We start from the raw sequence: 22,719 nt of genomic DNA, 5'->3' as shown, positions 1-22,719 counted from the left end.
AGTCCGTGGTTGGAATGAAGTGTAATTAGTTTCTGAAATGAGAGGGGAAGTGTGTTTAATGAAAACAGACAGCTTTTGTTTGGTTTGGCCTGGTACTCCTCTTGCCTAATTGCTGGCAGAACAGCAGCTAATTCACAGCAGCCAGAAAACACAAAACCATTTCTGTTGATCGCCATCGGTTTGTATTAGTTAAGCAAGGCATTTACCTCGCTGTTTGCTGATCAGTCACAAACTGTTTCAGTTTCCCTCTCTTCTACCCTCCTCGTCTTCCTACCTTCCTACTCAGTGCTCAGCCCAGCGCAGAGAAACAGGACCGACATTTCTGGCCGGGACAGTCAGTACAACCAAAGTACTATGCTCTGTTTTCAAGGCCTGGTTTTTTCAACATATGCTTTTGTAAGTAGTGTCTCACTGGGTTTTACAGTGAGTTTAGCTAGGGAGATAGATAGCTTTGGGTGTCAAAGTTACTTTGTAAGTCACTCTCCAGCAATTCTTTTGTCATGTTGAAAAGGTGCAGATTATTCCCATCACTGGTGAAACCAGGAAACCAGTAGAATTTTCACAGGGCAGCTCACAGGCACTTGCTCAAGGGAGGGATGTTTAGTGTCTTACTAAGGAAGGAACAGGCTGGGACCAGATGTCTGCAATAAGAAATAGAGACAATAAAACTTATTTAGGAAAGGCTGTGATATGGTGCAGAAGTAAGGTGTTACCAAGACTGCTCCTTTTCCATGCTATCCTTCTAACTGGCAATAGGAGACATTATTCACATGGTTTAGAGAAGCTGTTATTTTTATCACTACTCACCAGGCTATATAAACCAAAAATGTAATGAAAATCCGCTTGAGAAAAATATTTAAACTCCTGTGAATTATAGTTCTGGAAGCTTTCCACTGCTGTCCAAAGGATTTCTAAATATTCCAGCGCAAATTCTCATCTTAGCTGCTCTGCTGTAAATCCAGAATAATTCTGTCATCTTAAATTCAAATTCCAGAGAAATTAAAAATATCTGTTAGTCAGAAAAATGATCTCACCAGCTTGAGACTGCCAAAGCTGGGCAAGCGGGCTAGCCACTGTCTGCTCACCAGGACTCCAATAAGTGTTCCTTGCCTTCTCTCCCAGCCCATGGATGAATACAGCTGAGGAATAAAGAATTGATGATGAGAGGGGATCTGAAAGCTGTATGTCCCTGCTTTGCCAGTGATTTCACTGGAATGATTTTTGGCATTGACAGCATATGGATGCATTAAAAGCAGTTCCATCTACATGAGCTGCTCCTGCTTTTATAGGAGAAAAGAGCTGTTTTGTTTACTGGAGAATCTTTGGGAGAAAAATTGCATTTATTGCTTGGGCAAAGAGCAGAGGACCTGTCTTTTGAACCTCATCTTGTGGCAGCCCTATTGGAATGAGACAGGCACCTCAGAGATATCCCAGTGCTCTGCCTTGGTCCCCTGTTTGTACCTATGGACTAATGGACTATGGATTCAGGGTCTGAAGTTTTGAAGTACAACACCTCTTTCCCTTCTAGTCCCACTGATAATCAGAATTTATATTCAACTTCAGGGAAAACATATAAGATACATTTTCTCCTATGATTAGCAAATTAATTGAGGTGAGTAGAGTGACAAAGTAGAAGGTAAAAGCTGGATCCCTGATTACAGCTTCGTTTCATATCATGCATTGAACCCTTCAGATAAAGTAATGGAAAGACATCAGTGTATCTTCTTTAGAGTAAGTATATCTTCTTACTTAGATTGCATCTCCTGTTCCTGACCTGTCTGGCTGCAATGATGTATGGGTGTGATGGAACAGATGCTTTTTCTGGAGGATGCCAGAAGTGAAGTTTCTGGAAAAATCACTAGAAACTTCATGGCCAGAGCAGAAATCACAGATACCTTTTTTTCTCCAGCAGATTTTAGTGCGTGCAAAAATTTCATAGCTATCATTTGGAGCACCTTGCCTGTCTCTTTCATACTAAAGGTGTCACTTTTGGAAACATAGGTCCAAACTGTGGTTCATAGAGAAGATCTGTGTCATCCTAATGCCCTGTGAACAGCAACATGTGTATGTCTTATGCGCTGATCATATGATTCCTTCCTTGGAGCTCTCCGAAGTCCTGTGCATGTGCCAACTACTGTGATGGCTCTTTGACCTCTTATAAATACATAAAATAGTTACTCCTTTGTTTTTTAGCAGCTCTTGTGAGATTATAGTTTTATCTGGATATCAGATCCCAATCCTTGTATTAGTTAACATTTTTCTTTTCTTTTCTATGACTAGGTTCGAGATGGTGACAGTGAGACGTCTTCTCTTATTAGCAAATTCTGTCATAGTACACTCATGTCTCCCATCACTTCTACCAGCACAGTCTCTGGATCAGATTCAAGTCTGATGCTTCTGTGCAAAGAGCTAGCTTCAGAGCCGTTATCAAGTTGGTAAGAGGAACTAGTGACTTTCACCAGTGAACCGATCTGTAATTTGGACACTTCCCATCATTTCTGTGCTACATTATTCATATAATAGGTTTAAGATAAACTTCAAAAGAAAGAAGTAAAAAAAACTAGAGTCATTTATTTATTTAAGATGACATCTGCATTAGGTCTCTTGTAGACAGTCCTAGCATGCTTGGAAGTGGGGCGCCTCATTGCTTCTGTTAATAATGAATTGCTTAGTGCTAACATACTGAAGATGATATAGCGACAACTCTGCCTAAGCCTTTCGACTTTTATTTTCTTGTCTTTACCTTCTTAATCCCCAACAAACCTGTCTGTGTCTGTGAAACAGATGAGTTCGAATCCTTTAGTTTTCATGGGCACATTCAGTGTCTTCTGTATATGCATGTTTATGCTATGCTTATAGTCATATGTTCTTTTAAATATGTTCTTATGGTACTTAGGTGATCTGTAAGTAGCTGCTGTAAGAAAACAGGTTTAGGGCTGGGGTTTTTTTCTAATTTCATAGTGATATTGATAGACATCACATGATACATCCCCTGAAACCATTCATTCACAAGACTGATTCTTGGTGTCTCTTGGCATCTGTGGAGGTTCCTTGTCTGAGGCAGGCACAATCCATTCACCTTACTATCCCAGGGTGTCCCCTCACCCAAAGATCTGTGAGTGGATCATCTCCCAGCCAGCTGGTCAAGTGGTGATTCTTAACTTTATCGACTTGACATTCGAAATGCAACCACTTGTGACTCAGACTACATTGAGGTAAAGAATAAGTACACATATACTATGAATAGTAGATGCATAATCTGCATGTTCCTTCTCATACTCATCTCTACCAAAGCAGAACTGCTTGACAGGCGAGCACTCCTTGCAGCAGTCACAAAAGCTTTTGCCAGCTTCATAATGGAATCCCAAAGCTTTTCTTTGGGAATGTTGTGACCATATTGATAATCAGAGACAAGTATTATGTGTCTTTAAACAGATAGACCTGATTTGGGAGGTTTATGTGCCCGTTACTGTTGAGGGTGTGAGATCTCTTCTTTTCTCTGACATGCCTCTCTGATGGGCATGAGGTGAATTGTATGTGCCTGTAGTAGAAAACACACTGAAGAAAGGGTAGGGTTAACTTACTAAGAATCTCTTATAGAGTTCTTATGGATTAATTTATGCTTAATACTTGAATATAATAGAAATTTCTAAGGGATATTTTGAATACACTTTTTTCAGGTCAGAGATGGCAACAGTGGAGACTCTCCTGTTTTGGAGAAATACTGTGGTACAGTTGTACCATCTACAGTGCAATCCACAGGGAACAACCTCTATATCAAATTCAGAGCTTCCTCTCTCACCAACCTTGGCTTCAGAGCTGAGTACTGGCCATTAGATACAGGTAAGGATTGTTTTGTTGTTTTCTGTGTAGAGTGTTGGGACTTGTCAAATTTTCCTGTACACTGAAAGCAGTTGAACATCAAGTTTTATGATGGTGTAACGGGAGATAAATTCTGAATCAGCCACTATGTAGTATGGATCAAGGGAAAAAAAAAAAAAGACATTTCAGAAGAAAAGTAACCAATTTTATAAGTGCCTAACTTTTTTTATAAATATATCATTTTAACCTGATGTTTTAAATCTCTGCAGTATGTGGAGAGACTCTCACTGGACCATCGGGAACCATTACAAGTCCTGGTCATCCAGATGTCTACCCACATGGTATTAACTGTACCTGGATTATCAACGTTCTACCCGGCTACCTTATCCGCCTGACATTTACTTCATTTAACTTGGAGTTTGATTATGGCTGCAGAAAGGATTATCTTGAAATATATGACAACAGCACTGTGCAAAAATTAGGAAGGTGAATATGTCCATTAGCCTACAAACCTGAATTGCTTTGGAGTGATCACTGTTCTGTAGATCTTGACATCCCATTTGCTTCCTCAGGTTTTGTGTATAGATTATTTTCTCTTAACTACAGAAACAATAGAAGCAATTTCTCTGCTAGATAGTAAAGGCAGCTTGCTTTCTTTGACCATGGAATGAGAAGCACATTTAATAAATATTATATAGGGAGAAACTTAGTTGTGTCAAAAGGACAGTTTTCTTAAGGACAGGTTTCAATAGTGGCATTTTCCAGCTCCATTAACATCTTGATTTATGGAAAATAAAATTCAAAAACATTAATATATCTGTGCTCAGAAATGGCATGATTTTAAACACTTGAAGAAGTGAAAGAAATATTACCTAAAGGACTGTGCATTTGAATCTTGGCAAAAACTAAACCAAAATCTGCATTTTGTAGGGTTTAGTTTTCACTTTCTCCTGGATATGTGATTTTATCTTAAGGGAGAATCGTTTCTTTTATTCCTCTTCTCCAGTTGGTGCATACACAGCATTTTCTTGTTGCCCTCAAATTCAAGAACATCTGAATTACTTAGGAACAGTACCCAGCTGCAGCTACAGGCTGTAAAATAGTTGGCTGACATGACAGTATTTTGGAAAATAAGGAGCAAATGACTCTCCTAATGGTGAGCATTTTGCAACCTTAGTCTTTGGCCAGCCACTCTGACTCCAACAAAGAACAGAGTATGTTGTAGGTACAGCATAGTGTAATTCCAATAAGAATTTGACAACTTGATGAACAGTTTCTTCTCTGACTTCGCCACACCTTAGATTTGTACCCTTATACATGTAGTGTGCTATTTAGTCCCATGATACAGGATATATAGCTGGGATCTGTATCCCTCAAAGGAGAGAACTGTGCGTGTGTAGCTGTTCAAACTTCTCAGAAAAGCTGAATCCTCTTCCAGAAATACAGATGCTTTATAAAGTATTGCCATTCAACTTGGGGTATCTTTTTGCTGCAGGTACTGTGGAAGATCAGTGCCACCATCTCTCACTAGTGGTGGCAACATGATGATGTTGTACTTTGTGACAGATCGCAGAATGGCATCTGAGGGCTTCTCAGCTAATTATGTCTCCCTGAATGCATCAAAAGGTAATATGTCAGTCTGTTCATTATGCAAATTAAATGTATTCAGCTGTCAACATAAATAACCACTACAAGAAACAGAAACTTTGTTTTCTGTGTTAACTGAAGACTGCCTGGTGCCTCTTCTACCCCTTCTTATTCATCCTGCTTTATTCAAAAGCTTCCTCCCTAGGAAAGCAGAAAGCAATTTCTGTAAGCAACACTGCTCCTTTCTTTAAAAAGGCAGTAAAAGCTGACATGGCAGAACTGCATGAATTATTTAGGAAAAGTATTTTCTGAATTTGCTTTGCTTTGTCCACTCTAAGCTGAGTATGTGGGATCTAGGAAACATAGTGATGATGGACAATTCACTTGAATGGGAGACTCTCAGGTGCCATAAAAAATTAATTTAGTCCCTATAAGGTTCAATATTGAGGATGGTTAGAGAAAGGCCATATAGGATAAAATCTGATAAATCAGGAAAATAACCTGAAAGCACAAGTGTTTTTTTTCATTACAGCAGAGTGCAGCATTTCTGTCTCCACAAGAGTTCAAGTCTCCTGTTATGCCTTAAATATCTTCTTTAAGCATCTTCTTCTAAGGGGCCAAGACATACATCAGTGTGGCAAACAAAGAATGACTGTTTATTCTCTTGGTTCTCTTCTCTTTTGGAGAACAGGAGGAATTTCTTCACAGAAAGGGTGGTTAAGCATTGGAATGGACTACCTTGGGATTTGGTGGAGTCACCATTCCTGAAGGTGTTCAAGAAATGACTGGATGTGGCACTTAGTGCTATGGGAAATAGAGGGACAGGTTCTGCCTAGCAGAATTAAAGCACAGAAGAGGCAGGGTGGGACAAGGGAAAAAAAGTAAAAATGAGAATACATTTTTAGCTAGGATGTTCATGTATCTATCAATAACCAGTTTTTATATGGTTTGCATGTGTGAGTGCAGAATATGAGGGATTTATTAGATGAATACCAGAAATTCATAGTACTCATCTATGCAGTCATAAATTACCACTAGCTACCACATTGTTTGCTCTCAGTTCCCTCAATAATTCTATTTTTCCTAACCCCTGAATTTATTCAACCTGTTTAAAATCAGCAAAATTTCCAATTCCCACATTTTAAAAAATAACTGCTTTCTTGGTGACAGCTTGGAAATGTTGGCTATTATTTCATCTTTTAGCCTGTGTGTAGGCCAGACCAGCACAGATATTGCCACTGGGGTTTTATTCAGCACCAGATAACTTACAATCCAATAATCCACTTTCTCATCTGCCTTCATTTGTATTTGAGTTATCTGTCATGAAAACCAAAAAGACAGTACAAACAATTAAGATTTAATGAGAACTGTTTCAATAGGGAAATTTCTATTTGCTAGAAAAAAATAGGCAAAACCCCAAATTCTACTTTTAAAAATCTTTCCAAGAAAACTCTGTAGTTTGAAATCCAAATTCTTACTAATGAGAAATTATGAAATTATTATCCTCATAAAGTCTGTTAACTGTAACTTCTATAAATATGATTGTTGCTTGTTAATGTGGTATTTTTTTCTTTTACTTTACCTCAGATTAGTATTTCATGGGTGGATTTGATTCCTTCCTAAATGTTCATATAGAAACTTCTCTCACAGTTCACCAAGATCAAAGTATTCTTTACTCAGCATTTATCTGTATTTTTGTCTTTGTGTAACCATATCTGTTTCTGTGGTTCTGTTATTTCAGTGCTGTCCAGCTTCACAGCTCTGCCTCCTCTCTTCTCTATATCCCCTCCTTAACCACCACCATGGTGATTGGCTTTTCTCATCTTTCATTCAAAGCGCTGGTATATGTGTCATGTCAGGTTCAAACTGCGTCACCACTGTCCTTGGAATGTATTTCAAACTGTGCCTTAAAAATGCATATGTTCTTTCTCTTCAATGCTTCTAAACAACTATATGAAATTAGCACTATGTAATATCTGAATCCAAACTCTCTACAACACATCTGACTTTCTTTTCCCATCCTGAACAGTTATCTTTACTTTTCTTCAGCTAAACTGGGCTAACTCACTTTTTTTTTTTTCACTCTGACTTAGAATGATGATCTCTAGAATAAATGCTTTGTAATTTCAGCCACTATAGTTTGTATAAATACGGCAGAGCAGGAGATAGTTATTGAAATGGAGAGTAATAAACTTACAGAGGTTGAAACTATCATCTGTTTTCTTTACACAGATTTGTTTCTTTTGGTCTCAGAACAAGCATAGCAGTACTATAATGTTTTCATGTATACCAGACTGCTAAAATTAATTTTTTATTTAAGAATAAAGTGTTTTAAAGTTTCTATGGCCTGAGAGAAGGCAAACACATGTATGTATGTATGTGGACTTTGCTGTGAGAAGCAACTCCCCACTTCCCTGCAATCATATCAAATTTAGTTTTCCTACTGTGAGATGTTTAGGCCTGATATTCATGTCATGTATATCCAGTTACACTAAGGTAGCAAATTACTGAACATAATCATATCTGAGAGATTTACCAAAACTATGATTTTTTTTCTTTACATCTGCTGGCTATTTTCATTTTTTCTGCTAAGGAAAATATGGTTCTAATAATGTTTCTTGTGCAATAAGAATACTTCATATTTTTAAGTTATGTTTTCTTAGCCAGCTAGACTGTAACCAATATCAGAACTTGTCAAAGATGTTCTGGTTCACATTACACATTTCAATAGTCTTTTGCCTGGAGTTATTTTAGAGAATGAGCTATTGAAAACATGGATCAGATTATCCTTCTCCCTCCCCCAAATAAATAGTTAAAAAAAAAAAAGGATAAGTAGGGGTGAAATTTCTTTTTATGTAAAACAAAACTAATTTTCTTCTCCAGGCATTTTGGCAAACAATTAGCATGATTTATCTGTGATATATTAATTACTTGAAAAGTAGCCTGAAAAGAATGGCAAAGCTATATTTCCTGTCAAAGTATTTGAATGCCATGAGATACAGCCGTGGCCATGGACCATAAAGTGCAAACAATTGTTTTAGCCGTCTGCCAGCTAGTAGCTGTGAATAGCTCATATGGCAGCAATACAGATGGAAATCCTTCAGTCAAACATGCCCACTTCATACTCAGTTGTTTAAAATGTGTATTGCCCACTTAAACTAAATCTACCTTGGATGGTTAATTCTTGGTCACCTTTCTGTCTTCGAAAGGGGAAAGTCAGATGGAAAGCAAGGTAATATTTCAATTTATTTCCAAGAGTCCAGATCATTCATATAAATGAATGTCACGACAGCCATGAAAATGTTATGATAGATCTTAGGATTTTCTTCTGCATGTCTTGGCTGACCACATCACAAAGAACCCATGTAAAATTACTGAAAAATCTTTGAAAGGGCTCAGTCTTTCCTGGAACTTTTGCTCAGGGTCCTGATAGATCCAGGCCACAATTTTCCAACAGGAATAGCACTGAAATCAGTGTATGGGTTTTTTTGTCCTCAACTTCTTCACAAATAAGTGGGAATTCATTTGTTTTACTTTGAAATGGGGTTTTGGCAGTGATTTATTTTTCTCCTTTTTTTCCTAATTTTTTTTTTATTTTCTAAAGATGCTTAATGTCATTCTTTCTGCTTGGAAAAGTGAGCCTTAACAAGGTTTTTACCAGATTGCCTTCCTGATACTTTTTATTCCTGGTCTGGCTTTGGTGAAAGATAATTGTCCTCATTATCGTCCTGAATTGTGAATGGTATTATTTATCAAGAGGGGTAAGCTGGTTTTAAATAGCTTCATGTGTGGTTTATGTTAATTGCAATGACTGACTGGAGAAGTCAGAGTTTGAGAAGGATGGGGAGAGAGAAAAACACGTGAACTCAAGGACTTAAAAGTGTACCTGAAAGCATCGTATAGATTTGTGTGTCTTCATTGATAGCTGAGTACAGGTTGAAATCTTCATTCCTATCTTGCTGACTGAACCCAGTAATTATTTGGAGTATGATGCCTGGCTTTGCTCTTCAGTTGAACGAGCAAAGACAAGAATGGAAAGTAATGTCTGACAAATATGTATGTGCAGAGATGTACAGGGCATGGTTGAACGAGGCTGACCTAAGACAGAAAACAAAGCTAAGGTTCTACATGTGTCTTGGCCACTTGCTCAGCTCATCCTGACTCTCAGGAAAAAGGCTCAATTAGCTGGCATCTGGCAACTTGTTAGGCCGCTGTAATTTGGTTATGTTTGATTAGGGTATTAGTCTGCCTATATATGCCCATATATGTGTATACAACTCTGTAATTTGTGTGTCTATGTGTAAATCAGCAGAAGACAGTTGGAGATTCTTTTTGAACAATTCTACCCAGTGTTTCAAAGGAGTTTGGGTCTGAAACCCTATAAAGGACCTTTGTGTGCCTCCTTGGTAAAAAGTAAGCCTGTTCACATCTGTCAGCAGCAGTAACAGAAGGCCCTGAAGTGCAGAGGTGCTTTTCCATTGCCTTTGGAGAGGCATGTACTTCATGTGATAGTTTCTTCCTTTTTTTTCTAAACAAGCATATTATTACATAAAGATCTAATTGTTAGGGATCCCAATTTTTCTTCGGCACAGAGAATTTGAAAGAAAAATCCCGTGTTACATACAGCAATATAGCTTTATTTTTGATCAATTAAAATTGTGGCAACTGATGAATATCTCTTTATAGCAAAAAACATGGATATATTTTTCTGCATTATGCATGATTGCATGAGTGAGTGTTACAAAAGCTGGCATTTTTCTCTTCTATTGGCTATTACAGTGGGTTACTGCCATTTATGGCATTTTTTTCAGAAGAGCAAACACATTCAGTACCAAAATCGGAAAGCATATTAAATAGCTTTCAAAACCTCACACACTGGCAAAGCAAGATGTGTGATTGTCTGCCACAATTGCCTCCTTCTGTTTTTCATGAGCTACAATAAGTGTCTTCCAACTAAACTGAATTAATATTTTTTTCCAGACATATAATAATCACACATAGTTTTAGACTGCATTCTGAACTTTGGAAAGGAGTCATAGAACATTTTTCCTGCTAACTTTGCTAAGTGTTCACTGAAGGAACTGCTCAAGCACCCCCCCTTAAATGTTGTTAGTGAGGTGAGTGTCAGCTCTCTGCTGAAAGTAGAACACTATAAATTAATTCAGTTACCAGAAAAGAGTTGTCTGTCAAAAAACATGGGTTCATTTAAACTTTTCTTAATCCCCATAGCAGCCAGCATACACACCATCTACACTTGGATTATTTCTCTGTAGCCAGAAGTCTGACATTTCTAAGGCAGTCACTTTTCTACCTTCTGCATTTATTCCCCCTTAGCTCATAAAGAATATTGTTATGTGAAGTGTTAAGCAGTGCACAGCATCCAGTTCAAAATGGCACACTTGGGATATGAGGTTCTGCATGGATTCCTGTGAAGGAAAACTTAAGTGAGGGAGGGAACCTGGAGAATTCTGTGGAAATTGTTATTAAAAGGGCTGATAGAAACATTTTGGCTTCTGTGTCCCTAATTTTACTGTAAGGGCCCTTACAACACTAGTCACTGTTACTGATTACTAGTACTAGTTACTGATCTAGTACGTGTTTTAATATTCTCAAGACTGAAATCTAGTATTCCTGGTCTCAACCCCTGAGTGAATTAGTAAGGGCAGTGTTCCAACAGCTCTAATCATTAACTGTGCATGAGTCAGAGATTTACCCCTCCAAAATCAGGAGGAAATAATTGGTTAAAAAATAAGTAGCCTTATAAATATACAGACATTTTCTTTTTAATTTTGTATTGCTTTTTCTATAATGTTCTGTTAGGAAAAACTTGGGTCACATTTCTAAGTCAGATTTCTAACCCGGCAGGCAGCATTCTCAAAAAATCATAAGACTTAAGGATCTGGAGTTTGATGATAAGTCCTACATATTATGAAACACCACAGAAGGTGGCAGGACAGCCAGGGTGTTACAAGGATTTATAAAGCAGCACAAGGTTTTTAAGGTGATCAGGACTAATCTGTTTGTTATATGAGTACATTAGAGCATATCTGTGATGGACCACACAAATGACTAAAATTCTAGATGAAGACTTTAGTAGATCGTGATTTTAGGTACACGGGTGCATGAAACTTTTTTGACTTGTAAATACCCAAGTACAGCCTAATGGCAGAAAATTATTGACCTGTTTCTGTGTCATGTTTCTTTGTTCTCTTTGTGATGAATTAGGAACATGAGTCTGGTAGCTAGCTTTCGAGTATTTATCCCCACAGAAAATGTTTTCAACAGAGGAGTTTCAGGTGACCAAGAGTACAGAAAAAAACACCATTAAAAAAGACACAATTAAAAGTGAAAATGTAGTAGTAGAATGGATAGAGAACAGACATGGAAATGACCAACCTTAAACAAAAAAAGGCCTGAACTGTGACTTCACCCCTTCGCCCTAAACTGTTATGCAGTTGAAGAGTTCAGCATTACTACACTGCAGCTGTGATATGTTAGAAAACAGATTTCAGAGATCTGTGGCAACCAGCTTAAATGAGTATACTTAATCGTAATATTTTTCTTGCTCTTTCAGTTGTGCTTATGATTAGTCTAAACCTGCCTATTTGATAGGAACTATTTAAGAAATCTACTTCTTATACTTGCAGTCTGTAGGACTGAAATGGGGGAATGGAAGACCAGAGTGAGTCCCTAGGGTCCTCAAATACAGACCACAATTTTATGCCCCCCTCTTTTTTTTTTTTTTCCCAAGAGCTACATAATGTAAGCCCCTTCTTAAATTAATCAAACTGTATCTTAAAAACCTGTGGACTTTTTTCCTCCCTTCTACATCTGTTATGTTGGCTGCATAATTGCTCTAGAAACTCACTTCCTGATAGAAACTTTTTCCTAATTTCTGTGTATCCATATTCATAGACATTTTTTAGCTTCAGAGCTTGTACTGTCACTGAGAATGTGTTTTATTTTTCTTTTCTTCATGCTTGTTGATGTTTATCTGCACTTGCTAAGCTAGACAAGGTAAGCTCTTCTAGTATCTCTTGCCTACCAATCTAGTAATGTCCTGCTATCTCCACAATCACTGTCTTGCTTATTCATATTTGATTTTCCAGAACATCAGTGACCATGTTTATCCACATTTTTCTAGGTGAAATGTCACCATTACCTTGTGCATTGGCATCAGGATTCTGTTTTGCCTGAGAACACCTGACACAGTTCACATTTCTTCTTGCCATTTTTGCAGCCACATCACAAACTCTGCTCATTGACTGTGATCAACTGATAGACAACAATTCTTCTTTCCAAAACAAGTCTTATGTATTATTATGTAGCAAATATTTTTATTCCTAGCCCTTATGTCCATGCTTTCAAAACAGCTTCTTTTAAATTACTATTTAGGTTCTGACTCAGCATTAGTCCAAACTCTTTTCTTTTTTCCAGCTCATAATACCAAGGTGCTTCTACATTGCTCACAAAAATATTAGTGCAGTTGATTTCAGTATAGAACCTTTAGAGGAACTACTTTGTCCTCAGATTCTTAGGATTATACAGCTTTCCAACTGCTTATCACTTTTGGCCCCAAAAATGGAAAAGGAAATTTAGATATAAAATTCCATCTGCCAGGTTTGATCATGGGGAATGCTTGAGAACAATGTAGCTTTTCCTCATAGCTAGAGACTAGATTCAGTTTCCACCACCACAGCTTTTCAGAAATTCAGAAATCCTACCTTTTTTGTTCAGCAAAACATCCCTTTTGGTTTCCTCTCTCTACTTATCTGGGTTTTGGGACAAAGCCAACTTAGGCAGCTGAAACTGCTCTTATGTTGCCTACTTATTACAGACACAGTGTTCTGGTAAAAGCCAAACAAATCAACTCAAATGTAAGAAATCCCATGAAACACCTGGATTCTGGTTTTAGTTTATAGTGTTGATGTTCAGCAGTAAGATATGTCCAGGAACAGTTATAATGCTGAGGATGTTTGCTCCTCTGTCTGTTGAAAATAGAAATTTCCTGTTAATTTAGAATACATGTTAAATGAATTCATCCTTGTTTCTTTTCTTTTTAAAGTTTGCTCACACAACTACAGTTTTGAAACTGGAGTGCTAACATCTCCCAACTATCCCAATAACTACCCTGTCCGGACTGAGTGCATATACACCATTACAGTGGGAATGAACAGACAGATTGTGCTGAACTTCACTGACTTCATCTTGGAAGGGAATAAACGCTGTACAGAGGATTATGTAGAAATCAGGCAAGGCTAATTATTTCTCTTGTTCTTATTACTGATAACCATGTCAATTGTCCAAATCCGCTTAGGCATGTTCGCAAGCTTTAGTTTTAACTCTACACCTGTGCTGTCAATGTGGGAAAGGAATTAGCAGAGAACTTAAAGTCTACCTTTTTCCTCCTCTCATCCTGCTCCATTGTCAGCTTTCCCATTTGATGAATTACAGTTCTGAGAGCAAGTGGAGTATGTGAACTCTGTTCCCATGCACTGCATTTGGGTTGTTTTCCTTAGTGCAGAAACAAAGAGTTTTATTGCCTGTTTTGTGACGTATTCTCTATGGTATTTGAAAAGTCATGATAGTCAAGTGAAGCCCCAGGTGACTGGACTTCTACATTTTTAAAATGGTAGAAAAGAGGACCCTGGGAACTAACAACCTGTCAGCCTTATCCCTGTGCCTGGGAAGATCATGGAACAAATCCTCCTAGAAACTATGCTAAGGCACATGGAGGACAGGAAGATGAATTGAGACAGCCAGCATGTTTTCTATAAGGGCATTCTTAACCAACCTTGTGGCCTTCTATGATGGAATGACTTCATCAGTGGATGCGTGACGTGAGCCTGTGTGGTCTTCTGCAAAGCCTTTGACACCGTCCCCCACAACAGCCTTCTCTCTAAATTGGAGAGAAATGGATTTGATGGGTGGATGGTTCAGAAGATGAGGAATTGGTTGGATTGTCACATCTAGAGTGTAGTAGTCAATGACTTGATGTGCAGATGGAGATTGCTGACAAGTGGTGTCCCTCAGGGTCTGTACTGGGACCAGTGTTATTTAATATCTTAATTAATGATATAGATGAAGGGGCTGAGTGAACCCTCAGCAAATTTGCAGATGACAGTAAGCTGAGAGGTGCAGTTGACACACCTGAAGGACAGGATGCCGTCCAGAGGAACCTGGACAAACTTGACCAGTGGGCCCATGTGAACCTCATAAGGTTCAACAAGGCCAAGTGCAAGGTCTGTAGCAAGATCCTGCTCCTGAGTTGGAGCAACTCCCAGTATCAATACAGGCTGGGGAATGAATGGATCAAGAGAAGCTCTGCAAAGGACTTGCAGGTGCTGATGGATGAAAAATTGGACATGACCTGGTAATGTGCACTTGCAGCCCAAAAAGCCAACCATATCCTGGGCTGCATCAAAAGGAGAATGGCAAGGTTGAGGGAGGTGATTCTGCCCCTCTCCTATGCTCTGGTGAGATCCCACGTGGAATACTGTATCCAGCTCTGGGGCCCCCAACATAAGAAGGGCATGGACCTGTTGGAACAAGTCTACAGGAGGGCCATGGAAACAGAGGGCTGGAGCACTCTCATATGAAGAAGGGCTGAGAGAGTTTGGGTTGTTCAGAAGTAATTTTTAACAATGGGGGTGGTGAAGCACTGGAATGGGTTGCCCAGAGAGTTGGTGGATGCCCCATCCCTGGAAACATTTAAGGTCAGGCTGGACAAGGCTCTGAGCAGGCTGATCTAGTTGAAGCTGTCCCTGCTTATTGCAGGTGGGGTAGTACAGATGACCTGTAAGGTCCCTTCCAACCCAAATTATTATATGATTTATGATTCTATATTCTGTTGTATGTTTATAGTCTTTAGACAGCAGCTACTCTGGCATGTACATAATCTGCTATTTTTGTCTACACTGGCATCACCATTAAATTTAGGACACTAACCCAGTGCTTTCTAGGAAATTTTGCAGGACAGAGACAAGCAGAAGAAATGCAGGAAGGTTACCTGCATGCCTACAATTAAGCAGCACCAAGTACATGTCCTTTCTACCGTGTAGCTGTAGATGGGATTTTCACTTTGCAGTGTTGACGCACTGTTTTTGTCCTCATGAGCCAGCTCTCTGGGTGAACCATGTCTACAGAATGCTGGTGTGTTTTTTCGCTCTGAGCATGCCATGAGTTTCCATTACCTCATTTAGCATCATGATAAAGCTGATTCTGAACATTATACCAGATATTCTGTACGAATTATTCCTTGGTAAGTAGTGCCTTATTTTTTAAAACCAAACAAAAGTCTGCTTGCTGAAGTTGCAGTATTGAGATTCTGAATTCCAACTGAGTTAGCTATGAGGTTTTTTTCAGCTGTACATACAAACTGGAGAAATCTATGAAAACCTGAAAAGCTTTTTCAATATTTTCTAAGTAAAGTGTTTTGGGTTTTAGGTTTTAAAACAACAATTGGAGATTAATTTTAATTTAACTTTATTTTAACAATTAACACTTTAATTTGAGGCAACCTGGATTGTAACAGGGGTGACCTTTTTTCACTTTTTCACCTTGAGAACTGAAAACATTCATTTATTGCATAAATCTAACTCTTTTTTCACTGTGAAGAGCTCAGCAGTATTAAACAGATGTTAAAATACGGCCAGAACATTGCTAAGTGCAATTCAGCACATTGCTGCTGCCATAACTGGATTTCCAGAGTGTCTCATCAAACCTGATACCATTAAAAGGGGAAGCTAGACAAGTCTTAGGTGAAGTGTCACTTTGGTTTCTTGTCCTGAGATGTCCTCTGATAAATTGCATTCAGTCATCTAAGAAAATTGTTCAACTGACCACAGCTGCAGAGGCTGAGATGCAAGTGAGGGGAGGTTCTGGCACAGTTCTTCAACTGCCAGTAACATGAGCAAGCAGTTTAACCTATGAGGATGACAAGAAAACAGTGGCAAGGTCTAAGTAGAAATTTCACTCAAAAGCAGGTGAGTCAAAAGTGAGCATGTCAAAATGTAATTAAGAGTATTACTGTCACTTAAAAAGCATCATATCAAGATCACACCCATATATAGATATAAGTGTATTTATTATTGTCCTAATTACCTGTAGGGTATATGAAAGTGTTTAAAGATAAGGTCAGAAAGCAATAGATAAACACGTTGTCACTGTCTTTTTTATTCCCATGAGAGATGTGCAGGAAGCAAAACAGAACATTAACTGTGCATCTTGATTACAGTATTAAAAAATATTACTAGAAGTATTACTTAATTTAAAAATAAGAAACTAAGTGGTTCTACAAACAATTTTGAAGACTAAGAAGATATTTCAAAATGCACATCATATCAGTAAAATGACTTCAGAAATTAATTCCCATTTGTGTGGTGGCAAATAAACATGTTTTTTTTAATAAGTCAACTTATCTAGTTTTGCACCAGGCTAACCAGTGAGCAGTGAAACTGTTGTTTCAAATTAGAGGATTACCTTTGGTTGCACCTAGTAGAATACAGAGCAAGTCCTGCCCTCTGCAGCACCAACTCTACCTGAGGCACTTCTTGAGCCTGTTATTGTGTTGACACCCTCTGGACAGGCTGCTCAGACGACAGAGTGACATACCCAGCAAGCAGGTGCCTGTGGTAGGGCTTCTTACTGCAAGTAGCAGGAATCCTCTAGTATTTGGTAGTGATACTGCTGTAGAAGATGAAGAGCCAGGATTGGGCTTTCCCAGGCTTGAAAGAATCCCAGTATTTTAGATTTGTTAACATTTCTCATGGTTTCCCTCTTTGACCCAAGGTTTTTATTCTCTGTCATTCTAGAGATGGAGGCTATGAAACTTCTCCTTCTCTTGGAAAATACTGTGGTACAGACCTGCCTCCTGTTATAATCTCTCATGGTAACAAGCTGTGGATAAAGTTTGTAAGTGATGTATTTGGCACCAGAAGGGGATTTTCAGTGGAATGGGATGGTACAGCAGCAGGTAAAATTACTGCATCAAGTACAGAACTATTTTACGCATCTCATTTTTGATCCTTTGTGTTTAATTTCTCACCTTTTCCCCCACATCTTTTCTGCTTCCCATCTTCTAAAATTTGTCCTCTAATTATATAGCAACATATCCGCACGTTGTTAACATAAAGGATCCAACTTTCTTGATCCTTGTGCTTTCTTTTTCACTGCAGGGAAGGGTATACTATTTATTAGATAAAATGTTGCATCAATTATCTCACATGTTTAGGAAAGTGGTAATCAAGAATTTAATTGAGAGGTTTCTATTTGAAGGTTAACTGCCTATCAGAAGCACTTTTCAAATTAGATAGTTAATATTTCTATGTGCTATGGGCACTCTTCTGCTTATTGTGCTGATGGCTAGATGCAGATTTTGGGGGCATCACTAAAGATGTTCAGAGCATGTGAAGGAGATCAGTAGTGAGAATCTCACACATCATGTCTAGTTCTCTGCTATCCTAGATGTTAAGTGTTCGTTTGGTTTCTTTGCCATTTTCAGGTTGTGGTGGGACTTTGATGACAGCTTCTGGCATCTTCATGTCTCCCAACTACCCTATGCCATATTACCACAATTCAGAGTGCTACTGGTTCCTCAGAGGAAGCCGAGGAAGCCCTTTTGAAATCCAGTTTGAGCAGTTTCATCTAGAGTATCACCCGAGGTGCACCTTCGATTACCTTGCGGTATGTACCCCGTGATGCTTTGCTCTATAAGGGGGTATGATGAGCACACAGGCAAGGGAAAACACAGAGCCTTGGTTTTCAAGTGTTACTGGGTGAACAAACCCAGAATAGAAAAGCTTCTTGCTGATATGCTGCCTTCATATCACAGAGCTGTGAGAGGCAAGGCAGCGGTGTTTGTGTAGCTGCTGGTAAGAAAAGCATTTATGTCTAGATAGAAAGGCCACTGAAATGAGAATCTGTCTATATCTTTTAAATTTGCTGGGTTTTGAACAAAGGCTTTAGTATGCTTTCTTAGTAAATTACATGGAAAAAACCACAACTGTGTCAATAACCCTATTGTTAATTCCAAATTTCATATTTGAATTGTTGCATAAATTATTTGAATATTTTTAATAAAGTTGAAATGGAGTGAAGGTTTCCTCTCTTGGTGAGCAAGCCCCTCAAAACCCACCAGTATTCAGTTACTGGCTTTCTGTTTTTCCAGTGATTTACTTGTTTCTGAAATGCCTGCCAGGCTTCCTCTGCACGGGAATAGAATTTAACCTCTTGTATACCCAGTAACAATTCCCTAAGCAGACATTTCACAGTGGGAAATTACTTGGGTTTGTAATGCCATCAGCTTCATTCTATTTATTTTTTAAATTTTTTTAGGTATATGATGGCAACAGCAGTAATGCTAGACAGCTAGGTAAATTTTGTGGGAATCAGATACCAGAACTCATCCATTCCAGTGGAGACAGCGTGTATGTAAAACTAAGGACAGACAACAGTCTGCAAGGTGGAGGTTTCTTAGCCAAATACAAACAGGGTAAGTAAAAGAAGATGAGAACAAGTTTCAACACTTCATATTGTTCATGAAACTTCTTGCAGCCCATGATCTTACCTATTCATGAGCAGAGGTACATGTGTGCAGCATACTACTGACCCAGATTCTCTAGTCTGCTACAGTTATAGAATAGAGAGCTAAAAATTATCTGCCCATCTCCTTATGATGGAGTTCATCTCCTCCTTAAGAGAAAGCTGGTGAGGTGTCTCTACTTTTATTACCTGCACCAGTGGCACTTACCACTCCAGATTTACTCAGAATAACAAGTGCTGGAAGTCCATAACAGGGTAGATTGGACTGTTCTTTCTCTTCTGCTCATCCAGTCTCTTGACTTTTAAACAGAGAAGGCAGATACAGCAAGCTTCTCTGATTTTCTAGCTTCTTGTGAGGCAGGATGACAAAGGATAATTGAGTTCCTGTCAGCCAACCTGCATCATTGTAGGTGCTTGGGATAAGTTAGCCTACCTGGAACACTTAAAAAGGTTTCATTTCTATATCTTGTGGTAAGGGTCATATTTTTCTTGCAAACACTTTTTTGTAAAATAGTTCTACCCTAGAAATATCAGAATAATAACATTTGGAGAAAAAAATCCAAGAAGACACATGACAAATTAAAGTTATTTTATTCACAGTCTTAATCTTGAATATAGTCCCAGTATTTACTTTTCTCCTTATACACTTTATATTTTTTATATAGTTAAATGCACATTGGAAGATACATAACTTCACTGCATACAAAATGATTTGCAAGCATCTTTGTGCACCCTAAATATGACATGCTCGAGTGATAGGGATTGCTGTAGGTTTACAGACATTTAGTTGGACAGTAGTAAATGGATTACAAAAAAAGCCAAAGCTATTCATCCTCACATGACACATACAATAACTAGAAGAGTGGGGAAGCTTTGGCTCCCTAATTCCTTACAGATATCACAGAGTCGTCTAGCATGTACTTTTCAGACTGCAATGTCAAGAAGATATATTAGAAGAGGTTTCCCCTCCCTTTCATTAATTAAACAGAAAGAGCACTTTCAAAGCACTCAGATGAAGAACCTGAGCTATCAGATAATGTGATTTACATTCATATTTAATTCCTGAAGATGAATCAGAGAAGGCTTTTAATGGCAATGGCTTGCCCAAAAGCTAAAATTATGTAGGCGGTATGGTGTAAAATAAGGATGCCAGATACATTTACATGTACGTGAAAGAAATGTAATGATGAATTGAAAAACATTGCAAAGGAAAACATGGTATCAAGTTAACATTCAAAGGCACCTTTGTGCTTGATATGTTTCTAATAAGATCTTGGTGGCAGGGGGTAGCAAATTTTACCCATCTTGCATTCTTCAAAATCCATTTTGTGCTCTTCATTTTGTCCTTTCAAAGAGTTGTTGCTTCAGTGTAGCTTTGCAGACAAGCTCCTCTTCACCCAACCCTGACCTTCAGCTGTATCCCAAGCATTTCAAAGTACTAAAAACAGAGACCTTGCTGCTCTTTATATGTTTGGAAAGAATAAAAAATATGCAGGAGGTAGGTGTGCTACCCTTGGTGACAGACAATAGAACAGTCATGCAAGTGAATTTCAGCCATTTCTGCTGTTCAAACACTGCAGATTTGCTGTACAAAGCAAAGAACCTGTCCACTCCTCTCCTGCTGCCAACTTCTCTGTGCATTACACTGCTCTGCTCCTGATACACATCGTATGTTGCTTCCAGACAAGGGAGTGCCCACATTGATGTTTGTAGGTGAATACAGGAAAATGAGACTCACTGACCTGATGCCATAATTGTAATTTCCTTCTTTATCTAGTTTAGTTTATTTTTATTTTCTATATGACTTCTCTAATCTGAATAAAATCATTTCTCACCTTGTAATACTATCAGTAACTTCAATTTTTAGATTTTTGAGTTATTAGATCACTGCACAAATATGATCTGTTATCACTTCTTTTTCAGTTTGCCATGAAGTACTGACTGTTAATCGTAGCCATGGCATATTGGAAAGTTTAAATTATCCAAATAATTACCCATTAAATGAGCACTGTAGCTGGACTGTCCAAACTACCAAGGGGAACACTCTCAACTATAGCTTCACGGCCTTTGATTTAGAAGATGGATTGGACTGTGATCGTGACTTCTTGAAGGTAAGTAGAAATAAAAAAAATCAGATCTCCACCCATAAAGGAAAATAATAAGGATGCAGAAGAGCAAGGGGAAATTTATTGTATCTAAATTTAACCACTGAAGCTCAAGTGTTAAATCCAAATGATTTGGCCCTGTTTCCTTTGCAATCGGTGGGGAGAGAAGCAGTGCTGCCTCAAGACAGGTCTGTGCAAATGGGAGGATGAATCCCAAATCCTTGGTTTGCTACAGTCTAGCTACCACTTGAGATTAGATGCACTGGCTTTTACAAGTGAAGTGAGATGTCATGATTCCAGCTTCATGTAAAGAAGAAGAAATCCTGGGATTAGTAAACTGATTGCAAAAAGGCAATGAGCCCAATTATTTTCCTCTTGTTTTTATATGAGAAGGAACAGGGTAGGTTCAAAAACTTTAATATGTTTTATTTCTACATTTTTAAAGGGAGGGTTGCTGTATCTCCTATTTATATTTTTCTTTTCATAATTCATCTGCCTCTTTAAAGAGACTGAAAGAAAATGAAGATATCCACAAATAAAATGTGACATTTTTTAGCCAAATAAAGCCATCCAGTCAACCTAAAGCCAAATACCCTTTATTTTCATTTCCTTAAAAAAAAAATATCTCTAGGACAAAGAGGATATTTTCTTAAAATTTTCAAGGACAACTTAAAAGATATTTTCTCTCAATTTTGTTCTTAGTACTGTGGGAAGTAGAGTGTAGTCATGATCACTGCTATACCGTGGGTTATAATCCCCTACCTACTCTTTTGCTGTTTTGCTGAACTCATCCGTCCTTCAGATCTCACCCTTGTACAGGATGCCAGCCTGTAGCTGCTGTGCTCTATTTAGGTTTTTGCACTAGAGGAGCTGAAATTTAGAGAAGTGTTAGAAAGACTACTTACAGCCAGGAAGAGGGCTATGGAATAGTGCCCATATTTCTGGGGATACTTACTTACACTGGGGTCTTGCAGAAGATTCAACAACAGGCCTGGTGATGGGCTAGTCTGTTCCATCTAGATGTCCTCCCTCATTCCCTCTACCTCCCTACTATGGCAGCTGTCACAGCTCAAAACTGGTAATAAACTGGCAAAAGTGATGTTCTTCAAGCTTTCTTCTCTTTGCGGCCGGGAACAGTAAGAAAGAACAGACATGTGAAGAAAATAAATAAGGGAGCACTACATTGAAAACTAACTATTAAACCCTGGTTCGTTTTTGTGAGGAGACTAAAAAAGAAACATTGGAGCCAGTGCCAGTCTCAAGATGCCTGAGCCCTTGACCCATGAAAAGCAGGAGCCCTGCACACAGTAGCCAGCCAGTGAGGAGCAAGAAACTTGCCAGAAGACACTATTCTAGATGTAAGTCAAGGCTGGAGGAATAATGCAAGAGGCAAGGACCTGATCCAAAGCACTTAAAAGAACAGAAATAAAACATATCTGAGGGAGTGAGGAGACAGGGAGCACTCTTTGTTTTAACAACTTTTCAGTGCTTTCAATCAAAGAATATACAGACTGAAAGAGGTATAAAGAGGAAAATACAGGGGGAAAAGAGAATCATGGAAGTGTGTTAAGGAGGCTTTAATTTGTCATTCCTGTGTCATTACTTACAAATCTTTCTCCAAATGCCATTAAGAAATACCACTTGGAAAAGATGTTCTCATTTG

At 38.4% G+C, this 22,719-nt stretch overlaps 1 protein-coding gene across 1 annotated transcript in view; it reads left to right on the top strand.

Moving 5' to 3' along the window:
- CUBN (cubilin) overlaps window positions 1-22,719 on the top strand; it is a 141,453-nt gene that overhangs the window by 20,676 nt on the left and 98,058 nt on the right. Inside the window, 12 exon segments of the mRNA XM_032682519.1 lie at window positions 2,281-2,362; window positions 2,365-2,436; window positions 3,038-3,163; window positions 3,166-3,215; window positions 3,681-3,843; window positions 4,092-4,308; window positions 5,318-5,448; window positions 13,475-13,661; window positions 17,223-17,383; window positions 17,912-18,093; window positions 18,745-18,901; window positions 20,875-21,062. Of these exon segments, the coding sequence (XP_032538410.1) occupies window positions 2,281-2,362; window positions 2,365-2,436; window positions 3,038-3,163; window positions 3,166-3,215; window positions 3,681-3,843; window positions 4,092-4,308; window positions 5,318-5,448; window positions 13,475-13,661; window positions 17,223-17,383; window positions 17,912-18,093; window positions 18,745-18,901; window positions 20,875-21,062 (1,716 nt within the window).

Source organism: Chiroxiphia lanceolata, chromosome 1 (assembly GCF_009829145.1).
Source record: "Chiroxiphia lanceolata isolate bChiLan1 chromosome 1, bChiLan1.pri, whole genome shotgun sequence".
NCBI classification, from domain to species: Eukaryota; Metazoa; Chordata; class Aves; order Passeriformes; family Pipridae; genus Chiroxiphia; species Chiroxiphia lanceolata.
Note: the sequence above shows the minus strand (reverse complement) of the source record. Positions and strands in the feature narration are given on the sequence as shown.